The sequence below is a fragment of the Magnolia sinica genome, chromosome 18, assembly GCF_029962835.1.
Source record: "Magnolia sinica isolate HGM2019 chromosome 18, MsV1, whole genome shotgun sequence".
NCBI lineage: Eukaryota > Viridiplantae > Streptophyta > Magnoliopsida > Magnoliales > Magnoliaceae > Magnolia > Magnolia sinica.
In genome coordinates, this window is record NC_080590.1 from 15,858,696 (window position 1) to 15,870,489 (window position 11,794).

Below are 11,794 nucleotides of genomic sequence, written 5' to 3' on the forward strand. Positions count from 1 at the left end.
ATAAGCTGCAAAAAGTAGCGGGGGATTGAATGTCTACCATTGAAATCCTTTTTGAGATCACAGTAGTTTTTGATCGATATGATTCCCCCCCCCCCCTCCCCTCTCTTTATACATGTATTTGTGACCTTATGTACATATTGAATGGAAAATAAACTTAAATAGGCCACATAAGTTTTGGATCAATATGTTTTCACTTCGTCCAATTGGGAATGGCCTTATAAATGATTTGGATAACATATAAATATAAGGTGAGCCTTATTTGAAGGTTTTGTTGCTACTTCAATCCTATACAACACATAGTGACAATCTTTCTGCTAAGAGGAATTAAAGGCCTTATGATGATATTTTAGCTTTTTATTAATTATTTTAGTTTATTTGAATTAAATATAATGATTTTATTTTCATTTAATAAAAAAAAAATTCTTTATAATGTAAAACATTTCCAAACGAGAGAGATAAGAGTAAATGTGTCAAATTAACATATTTCAGACATTTAAGATGTTTGTTAGCAAACCGCTTGTTTCAGATTCAATACTTAATTTTTAGACTTTCGCCATAATTATCGAACAAGGTTTTTTTTTTTTACTTTACATTTCAGATTCAGCTTTTAAATTTTAGATTCAAGCTTCAGATTTCAAATTCAATCTTTATACTACCAATTTAACAAACGGGCCTTAATGAATGCTGTTGATGAGTTATGCAAAGTGATGCTGATGATTAGCTAACCTGTTGAACGGGTTGAATTTCATACTTTCATAGAAGGTTAGCAACTATCAAATAGTTAGTTGGACCGAATTTTATATTTCAACCGGTTGCACTTAATACTTATTTATTTACAATATGGCATGCAAATATTTTTTCTTTTACAGCTATTGGGAAAACCCGTTGATTTTTTATGGCCCACCTTGATAGGCATGTAAAATCGAATCCGACTATTACATATGTAATCTCAGGCCAAAAGTGAAGATGCCTTGTGATTCATATGGACCACACTACACCCTTGATTTAATAGGGAACGGTGATTATTACATGAAATCTACTCCAAGTATCATATGCTACACTAAGGGCTTGTTGGAATTTTCAATTAATTGTTAAAGGTTAATGTGTAGTTATTATTTCATTTGGTATTTACATCACTCGATACTTTATGCTTGATTTAACTAACTACTTCGGTGGGCACAAAAATGAAGAATGCTGTAAAATATTCATAGGTCTCACCTTTATGCATGTTGCTTATTCACATCGTTCATCCATTACGTTAGATGAATTTATGGCATGAACAAAAAAAATGAGACATATCTAAAGCTGAAGTGGACCATACCATGGGAGAAAGGAAATCGAGCACTTAATGTTAAAAGTCTCTTGGGCCACCTTTTCTTTTGGTGTGGGCCACTCGAGTGTTAGATTTGTCTTGTTTTTCGTCTAATGCCTCAAAATGTCATGATAAATTGGATGGACGGAATAGATATACAATATACATCACCTTAGGGTTCACAAGTTTAAACCAATTCTTTTGAATTGGTTTCCAAGACTGCTATGGATTTTCAAACGAAGCAAAAGGGTAATAATTACCCATTTAAAGGGTATTTACACGTTTTGAAAAATCAAACACACCCTAAAATCTAGACCCGATGACTACAAACAGGCACATCTTTGGACGGTGAGGATTGCCCTGTAGCTTATTTCCAAACATGCGGCCCACCAAAATGACGGATGAACCTTATTTGTTGGACCTGGGCGTAAAATGGGTGACGCAACTCATCGATCAGCGGATTTTATGTAAACAATAAGGTGTAACCCACTCAGGCCGCCTACTCCTTTGCTCGCACGGTCAACCAAAAAGGTATCGGAATGTAATTCCATAACAAGTAGGTAGTTTTTTGTAAATTCCCACACAAAACGCTATCAGCCACCGCTATATAAAATCTAGAACCCTAACGTGTATACTTCTCTTTCTCCTGCCGCTGCTGTAACCCTCTCTTTTTTTTTTTTCGGCAGGAGAACCAGAGCTTCTCTCTATAAATGCCTTCGCTTCTCCTATCTGACCCTTTACTCTCTGACGAATCCAAAGACAAGAAGAAGAAGGATAAGAAGATGTCGAATACGGTTCTTCAAACCCTAGAAATTGATTCCATCAAGAAGAAGAAGAACAAGAAGCGAGAATCAGAAGCTCAAGAAATCAACGGCTCTGATTCTTCCGAAGGATCGTCCGACAAGAACAGGAAGATCAAGAAGAAGAAGAGGAAGGCTTCCGAGGAAGAAGAGAAAAGCGAAACGAGTACTGAATTAGGAGAGTCGGTTGACCGGAAAGCCGTCAGTGGATCGACGAAGAAGCCGAGGTTCGGGGAGAAGGAGAAGGGGCGTTTGACGGACGAGGAAGGAGAGGTGATTGCGGATGGAGATGTCAAGAAAGTAGCGGATCCCAACGCGGTGTCGAATTTCAAGATCTCGAAGGCTGTAAGGGAGACACTGAAGTCGAAGGGGATTGAGTCGCTGTTTCCTATTCAGGCCATGACCTTCAATATGGTCCTCAATGGTGCTGATTTGGTGGGCCGGGCTCGCACTGGTCAGGTACTATAGTCATGATCTCTAGCATTCTCTCCTGTTAAGGCTACAAACTTCTAATTGAAATTCAGGTTGAATTTATGTCTTTGATGGGCTATAAGCTTAAGGGCATCGTATTTCAAATTCAAATGCATTTGATTGCGATAATTGAATATCAACGTGTTATAATCTCAAAGGAAAATCTGAAATTTCTGTACTGCCTGTAATTTGAAGTTCTCTAATGACAAGTCCATCCATCTGAGACTGTTGCTGTGATATATCATGTGTCAATTCAGCTAATGATTTTTGAGTTCCCGATGTGTCATTCTAGTTTGCATGAGTCCTTTTGCTGTGTTCAAGTACATGCAATGTGTACTGTTGTGCTTCCTGTCCCTGATTGCATGGGTTGGTTTTGCCTCTAGATCACTTGGAAAAGGCTCAAAATTGGTGGCTAGAATCTTCAGTTGGGTCTGGGTAACTGATCCATGGCCCCACTTGTTTAAGTTGAAAATTGAAGTGTACTGTAAAACAAAATCTGTGGCAAAAAAAAATAAATCTGTCGGTATATGGATAAAATCATAATCAGAAGTCACGGTAATGTTTTATTTTTCTCTTTGCTGCAATTTGCAATTGATGGGGAAAACCTGCAGCATTTTTTTTTTTCTATTCAAACAGGTGCAAAAGAAAACTGTAGATCACAGCTTACATCCCTCCCCACTGGCCCAAGAAATGAATGTTCAAATGCATGCTCTTGGTTCGAATGCATTCTCCACAAGAAGGAAACAAAGAGATGATGGTAGATCCAGCAACCCATGCTAGTTTCATAGGGGAAACATGCCATACATAGAAGCTCATAACTCAAAAAAAAAAAACAAAAAAAAAACACTCAACTGAGAACATCAACTATGAGCATTCATGTCACATGTCCAAAAATGCTTTTTTTGTAGCCTTTTACACAAAAGAAAATCCTAAAGCCATGTAATATGACTAATATGCCCTTAAACAAAGAATGCATTTAGGGAACTTAGGAGTAGTCCCAATAGGTAGTAAGATGAAAGTAGACTTAGATAGTTTGGTCATGTGCAATGGAGACCAAGGCCCACGCTGGTTGGGAGTGAGTTGATGCAAGTTGAAGCTCTAAAGGGGTAAGGGGAAGGCCAAAAAGGACGTGGATGGGGGTAGTAAGGAAAGACTTGATGACCTATGGTCTAATTGAAGGTCTGGCCCTTGATAGAGTGAAATGGTGGAATAGGATTTGTGTAGTCGACCCCAGTTATATGGGATAGGGCGTAAATGATGATGATGCCCTTACTCAAACATTGCACTGTAATGGTTAGAAAGGAGGGTAATCATGACATTTCCCAATTATTTTAAAGCACTAAACATAAAGAACTAACACTGCCTCCTTCCATCATGATCCCATGTGGGCCTCGTATGTGGGTCCTACACATGCAATCAAGTGGTCCACAGACGGACTGTGCATCTGTTTGCTTTAACACTAGCTATGTGCTGACTCCTTGAATTGTGTGATTTTTGTAGGGGAAAACATTGGCCTTTGTTTTGCCCATTTTGGAGTCTCTAACGAATGGGCATGCCAAGGAATCAAGGAAGACAGGGTATGGAAGGCCACCAAGTGTCTTGGTACTTCTACCCACAAGGGAGCTGGCAACACAGGTACTTTAAGAATTGCTATTTTGGAGACTCTTTTCCCAAGCCATACATATATTTTCTTATTTTGCATACTCAATATGTGAGTTTCATTTTTCTTTCTTTTTTTACTTCCAGGTTCATGCAGACTTCGAGGTTTATGGTGGGGCAGTGGGATTATCTTGCTGTTGTCTATATGGAGGAGCTTCTTATCGTCCTCAAGAGATTGCCCTGAAAAGAGGGGTTGATATAGTTGTTGGAACCCCCGGGCGGATAAAGGTAGCCTTTGTTCCTTCTATGATTTTTGGTTGGTTACGTTTTAATTAAAACTGATTTCACTTGAAGTGCGACAAGTATTTCATGGATGCATATGTATGTTAACTTCAATGCTCACCTGGTGTAGGATTTTTTAGAGAAGGGAACTATCAACTTGAGCTCATTAAAATTCCGTGTCCTTGATGAGGCTGATGAAATGCTGAGGATGGGTTTCGTTGATGATGTTGAACTTATTCTCGGTATGGGTTCCTTCTTCAAGTGTACATTTTATAGAGAAAAGTTTTGGTTTATATTATTTCATTTGATTCTTCATGGAGAAGTTCAAACACAAATAGAGTGCATTTAATGGAGAACATTGCACGGATGCTCGAGACGATTATTCATTTCCTTAAGTTCAGATGATTATTCTCAAGAGAGCTGTAACATGCTAGTTTGGATGGGCACCATAATATTAGTGCCTGGATACACATATTATAATATTAATACCTTCATATGTATGCTTATAGGTTGACTTTGCAGCTACCACACTGCATATAACTTCATTGTTATTAATTAAATCCTGGCGTGCCTAGCTTTGAGTTGGTAAAAAATTTTCCTTTTGTACTTTTGGTGCTGCAGGTAAGGTTGATGATGTAAGCAAAGTCCAGACACTTCTCTTTAGTGCTACCTTACCTTCTTGGGTGAAAGAGGTTCCTCTCTCTCTCTCTCTCTCTCTCTCTCTTCCATTCATCTTTGCTGCTAAGATTAGGCCGTAACCCGTCATTATTATATCAAATAGCATTTGTTTGTGCCTTCATTCCCCCGCGCGCGCAACTGTCTGACACTTGTCTATGCATCGACAGATCTCATCAAGGTTTCTCAAACCCGAGAAGAAGACCATTGATCTTGTTGGTAATGAGAAAATGAAAGCTAGTACCAATGTTAGGCATATTGCCCTTCCCTGCTCTCATTCAGCAAGATCCCAACTTATTCCTGATGTTATTCGTTGTTATAGCAGGTTGGCTGTTTTTAAGGCCTTTTTAATTACAATGTTTGTGCTTTTCTGTTTGTATATAAAGTGATTCTTTAATCCTGTTATTGTCCTAATTCAGTGGAGGGCGTACTATTATTTTCACTGAGACAAAGAGTTCCTGCTCTGAACTTTCTGACTTGTTGCGTGGATCACGGGCATTGCATGGGGACATACAACAGTCCCAACGAGAAGTAAGTTCACTGCTGATACAGAAATATGTGGATGTATTCTCTAATAAATTGAGCTAGCACATCCATCCAGAGAAATAGGCCAGCTTCATCTATTGTTTCTTTGAAAATGTTAAACCCTAAGCTTGTATTTTAGCTGTAAGCATGCCTCAATTGACATCATCAACAAAGGAGTTTTCTTTCTTCTTTTCTAAGATTGAGGGGCTGATGTCTTATAGGTCACACTTGCTGGATTCAGATCAGGCAAGTTCATGATTTTAGTGGCAACAAATGTTGCAGCACGTGGCTTGGACATCAATGATGTGCAGTTGATTATTCAGGTTTGCATTTACGTTGACATGGATTTGCTTCAAAGCATGAACTAAATTGGGCTACGTTCTGTTGACTTTATTTGCTCATGTTTCAGTGTGAGCCCCCGCGAGATGTAGAAGCTTACATCCATCGATCTGGCCGCACAGGGAGAGCTGGTATTTTGCAAATTTAGTACTTCAGTTTCTGGTTTATGATCACTGCTCAAAATATCAGTTTTATGATTATGGGGTTTGATAAGCTACTGAGATATGGCTGTAATTTTCAGGCAATACTGGAGTTGCTGTATTATTATATGAACCAAAGAAGTCATATGCCATTTCTAAATTGGAAAGAGAGTCAGGTGTAAAATTTGAGCACGTCTCAGCTCCTCGGCCTGCTGATATTGCTAAGTCAGCTGGCTTAGAAGCAGCTGAAACAATTTCCCAAGTCTCTGATAGGTATTTCATGTTGTTTTATTGAAATTGTAGTGGAGTTCTAACTTCCATAGTATATTCATAATTATTTGTTGCAAAATGCAGTGTGGTACCAGTTTTCAGATCAACAGCAGAGGAACTTTTGAGTTCCTCTGGTCTATCAGCGGTTGATCTACTTGCAAAAGCACTGGCAAAAACAGCTGTAAGTCTCACGTATATGCATCTCTGTACTTCATAGCTATCCTAGGGGTGCTGAACCTCAATGTGTTGTGCAGGGTTATACTGAAATCAAGAAGAGATCGCTGCTCAGTTCCTTGGAGAACCATGTGACTCTACTTCTTGAGGCTGGAAAACCCATCTACACACCATCGTGAGCACTATAATGTTACCTGCCATGCTTACATTTTTAGGGATTTCAATCCTTGTTAAAAAGCTTGGATTTGTGGAAGTTTTTGTGAAAAAATTGGGGATTTTTACAAAAAAGGAAAGAAAAAAAAATCCCTTGCTTCTTCTTTTTTAAAACATTTTTCTTCCATACTGAAAATTTCCCCAACAATCATTCCCTCACTGACTAATTATTTGGAGCACCTTTTTTCCAGGAAAAAAACAAGTTATCTAAGAATTTGAAAAAAGTGGTTGAAATTTCAAATTGTGTTATAATTTTAAAAAGGTGCCTCAGGTGGTTTGATACTGCACATTTATGATCTTTTCAATGACACTTATATTATAGGCAGCATCTATACATGTTATCTTGTTGAAGGTGGCCATAATGGATTACCAGTTTTCAGTAAACCTGGTCTTGCTATGAAATAGTGCTTCCGTGTGAAGCATGAATTGTTCCTCTGAAAATTATGAGAAATCTGAAAGAACAGAAGATATGTACAAAGATTTCAGAAGCCTGCGCAATTTTTTTTTTTTTTCCACGGTTTGGTTGGGTTCACTCTTGATTCTGGCCTTCTTGAATGGTGTTGTAGGTATGCTCTCGGTGTGCTGAGGAGATTCTTGCCAGAGGAAAAGATTGACAGAATTAAGGGTATGTCTCTTACGGCTGATGGCAGAGCTGCAGTGTTTGATGTGCCAGCTGAAGATGTTGACTTGATTTTAGCAGGTATAATCTATTTGTTTTTAGGATCATAATCACAATAAGTAATTTGCCATTTTGTAGTAATTATGGTCCATGCTACAAATTCTGCTTTTAGGTGATTGAGGCAATATAAAGTTTGTAGTTTTGAGGTTTGCTAGGCCAACTATATCCCTAGCTGTTTACATGCAAAACCTAGCAGCCCATCAGTTAGGTCACATTGTAGGCCCAAAAATTTGGCAGTCCCATTCATTAGATGTTACCTACTGAATGGAAGAAATGGATGGCCATAAAAAAATGTTTTAGTCATTCGGTTCTGTCATACACTGGCGCACATGATGAAGGCCTGATTTTTAGGGCAGGACATCTGATGGACTGCTTTGATGTGCGTGTTTGACATATTGGCAAGTGCACTGGCTGCGTGTACGTGTGTAGGCTTAGCAATCAGTCATGCAAGAAGTCTTGTGCAGTTAACATTCCTACCTCTAAAAAAATGAATAAAAATAAAAGCATCCTTTCTTGGAAAGTGCTCTTCATAGGTGTTTGTATTTGGCCATCTAATTTTCTGAGTGCTTTTCATGCAGGTCAACAAAATGCAGACATGGTGAGCATTGAGGTTGCAAATGAGCTGCCACCCCTTCAAGACAAGGAACAGTCAAGAGGGGGTAGTGGATGGCGTTCAGGAAGGTTTGGCAGCGGTGGGGGTGGCGGCAGTGCTAATAGATTTTCTGGAGGGAGAGGTGGCAGGGGTGGCTTTCCTGATAGAAGAACTGGTGGGTTTTCCAGTGGTGGTGGCAGAGGTGCTGGTGGCCGTGGCCGTAGGTGGTGAGTGGCTGTTGGAACGGGAGCAGATTGGATAGTAGGTGGTGAGTGGCCAACTGAATGGGAACAGATAGATATGGAAGGGTATTTCGCAATTTGATAGATTTATGGTTTTATGAGAAAACAAGAATGGGATAGACAAGCACAGTTTCTTCATGAGAAAAGAAGAGCACTCGAGAAACACTAGTGGAATTGCTGGATGATGTGGAGGTAGAGAGATGGGAGGTGTCCTATTGCCAAAGCTGTGACAAATGAAGAGCTAGAATTTGGTTGTCATTTCTTACTTACTACTGAGTGATGTCTACTTAATTATTTTTGTTTGAATGGTTCACGTAACTTTTACAATTTTGAAACATGACAACTCCGATAGTATTTTTATGGGACGAGAACCTGAAATCTTACAAATTTGTTTGGCGAACATGAGCTAATACATGATGTGTGTATTTCTATTGAGTGGGATTTTGCCCCAAATCAGAATTCCTCGTTGCAAATGCCTGCTCTACTAATTTCTACCGTGTTGTGATAGGTATGTGACTTCCAATGTGTGCTACCTCCGGGATGAGCCAGCGGTCCATGATTCTGCAACCTACCATTCATCTTTGGATGATCACGGATCGTTTATGGCAATGGTCCATGAAGGAAATTCAACATGGGCAAACCCTTCTAATACATGGGCGCCATCTTGAAGATCACCTTGTGCAAAAATAAATCTGCATCTTGTAATTTATTTTTCTAGTGTATATTTGATTAGGGTGAACACCCCCCCACACACACACACACACACACACACACACACACACACACATATATATATATATATATAGCTGAACGCTCACCTGCGAACCAGTTCGCACGGACTACCTGCGAACTTTTCTGAGAACTCATCATGCGTGATGATTCTCAAGCTGACAAGACCGTCCCATGAGGTTGAGGTGTGTGGGCCCCACCGTGATGCGTTTCGAACATCTACCCCATCAGTCAGATGCACCATTCCATCGTGGGCCTAGGTCTCAAAAATCAAGTCAATCCGTGACTTTTGTGGGCCACACCACATACAGAAGTGGGGAGGGGCCGTGCACCATTAAAACATTCATAATCATTTTTTGGGCCCACCGAGATGTGGTTGCAAATCCAGCCCATCCATTATGTGTGTCCCACTTGGATGAGGGTTCAGACCAAGTTTCAGCAGCATTCAAAACTCAGGTGGGCCCCACCAAGTGTTTTTATATGTTTTAACGGTGTCTTCACGTGATTTTAGATGGTATGACCCACCTGAGTTATCGTGTGTGTGTGTGTATATATATATATATATATATATAATCAATCTGGACTGTTCGTTTGTGGTTCAAAATTCCGTCATAGCCACTAGATTGGCTGCTTAGACAGTGGAAAAAGTACGGTGACCAGACGCTAGTGGGTCCCGCCAGATGAAGAGTTCAGAACCATGATCGAACCCTGATCTTCTCTAATACACCGTTCACTGAGCCTTGCCTGGGTAATATATATAAACCAAACCATCACATCCAAGATGCGACTGGATGATTAAAAATAGGGAGGACGTCCCCAATTAACGGTTAAGATTCTATTGAGTGCTGGTGGGCCAGCTAGAAACATCCGATCGTGTGAGTTTCGGGTGTATTGCCCATCGTCAGCGCAACCCAAGGGGACAGGACATCCCTGATCATTTGGTGTGTCTCACTTGAGAAATCGTAGACCTTACAAGCATGATAAAAGAGAGCTTCTCACTCAACGGTGGTGATGAGAGGGGGTTTGATCGATCATGCCCACGACACTCAAACTCAGCAAGTCCCTCGCTCTCTCCCTTACTTCCTTGATACAAGAATGCAAGTCCATACAAGAACTCAAACAAATCCATGCCCAAATCATCACAAATGGTCCTTCCCTCCTATCCAAACACACCACCTTTCTCCTCAGTCGCCTCCTCGTCTTCTGCGCTACCACCCCCGATCCATGCTCCGTCACCCATGCCACCGCCATCTTCCAACGCATCCAAGACCCAAACCTCTTCATCTACAATGCCATGATCCGAGCCCACTCCCGCCTGCGCGAGCCCTCGGCCAAGCCCCTTATCCTCTACAAACGCATGCTCGAGAACGGGATCCTACCCAACAACCTCACCTTCCCTTTCCTTCTCGAGGTCTGCACTCGGCGCTTCGGCTCCGGTGCGGGACGAAGCTTGCACGCGCACGTCTTCAAGCTTGGATACGATAATGACATCTTCATCAACAATGCCATGATGAGCATGTATGCAATATGCGGACTCTTGCATAATTCGGAGCAAGTGTTTGATGAAATGCCCCAACGGGATGTGGTTTCTTGGAATTCGATTCTTGTTGGGTATTTGAGATGTGGGGCTTTGGATTCAGCGTTGGATGTGTTTTGGGTCATGAAGGAGAGGAATATCATCAGTTGGAACTCGATTATAACTGGGTTTGTTCAAGGTGGGCGGGCAAAGGAGGCTTTGGCTTTGTTCCATGAAATGCTGCTTTTGGAGGGTGATAACGTCAGACCGGACAAGATAACAATGTGTAGTGTTGTTTCGGCCTGTTCTTCTCTGGCTGTGCTCAATCAAGGGAAGTGGGTGCATGGTTACTTGATGCGGCACCGGTTAGAATTCGATATGGTCATTGGAACTGCTCTTGTTGATATGTATGGAAAATGTGGGTGCGTGGAACTGGCTGTTAAAGTGTTTAATGAGTTGCCGAAGAAAGATGTCTTGGCGTGGACAGCTATGGTTATGGCATTTGCCACCCACGGGCTTGGAGAAGAGGCGCTTGATCTTTTGAATGAGATGGAGATGCAAGGGACAAAGCCTAACAATGTCACGTTTGTTGGGCTGTTGTCTGCATGCGCTCATGCTGGCCTAGTTGATGAAGGGCGGCATCTGTTTGATAAAATGAGACGGATTTACATGATTGACCCTCGGGCGCAGCACTACGCATGCATGGTTGATTTACTTGGTCGAGCTGGACTGTTTGAAGAGGCTGAAGGGCTTATCAGAAGGATGCCGGTAGAGCCAGATGTGTTTGTTTGGGGTGCTTTGCTCGGGGGTTGTAGGATGCATGGGAATGTAGATTTAGGAGAAAGGGTGGCCCAGTATTTGATTGAGTTGGAACCCCAAAATCCTGCTTTCTATGTTGTCTTGTCTGATATATATGCAAAGGGACGGAGATTCAAGGATGTGAAGAGAGTAAGGGCCCTTATGAGGGACAGAGGGATCAACAAGACAATGCCTGGTTGTAGTATGATTGAAGTCAAATGGCCTTGTTCATGAGTTTTCTGTGCGAGGGGTGCCCGAAGCCATGATGAAGGAGATAGAATGGGTGTTGATTGGGGTTACGGGTGCGTTGAGGTTAGCCAGCCATGTGCCCGATGCTGAGTTGTTATTAGAGGCAATGACATGATAATATTGTGGGGGGTTTTCTTCCTTTCGCTGGATATAATGTATATATATGTATGGCCTCTTACAACCAGTTCA

At 41.1% G+C, this 11,794-nt stretch overlaps 1 protein-coding gene and 1 pseudogene across 1 annotated transcript; both read left to right on the top strand.

The window, feature by feature from the left end:
- The first annotated feature begins 1,948 nt into the window (after positions 1 to 1,948).
- Positions 1,949 to 8,748, top strand: LOC131233987 (DEAD-box ATP-dependent RNA helicase 7). Its single transcript, XM_058230916.1, has 14 exons — positions 1,949 to 2,571; positions 4,084 to 4,218; positions 4,330 to 4,470; positions 4,595 to 4,706; positions 5,086 to 5,156; positions 5,310 to 5,464; positions 5,559 to 5,670; positions 5,886 to 5,987; positions 6,074 to 6,134; positions 6,245 to 6,416; positions 6,498 to 6,594; positions 6,668 to 6,762; positions 7,367 to 7,500; positions 8,058 to 8,748. The coding sequence occupies exons 1-14, from the start codon at positions 2,023 to 2,025 to the stop codon at positions 8,300 to 8,302; spliced, it is 2,181 nt and encodes a 726-aa protein (XP_058086899.1). The 5' UTR covers positions 1,949 to 2,022; the 3' UTR covers positions 8,303 to 8,748.
- Positions 8,749 to 9,617: 869 nt separating this feature from the next.
- LOC131233122 (pentatricopeptide repeat-containing protein At5g66520-like) lies at positions 9,618 to 11,724 on the top strand (annotated as a pseudogene).
- The last annotated feature ends 70 nt before the right edge of the window (positions 11,725 to 11,794 follow it).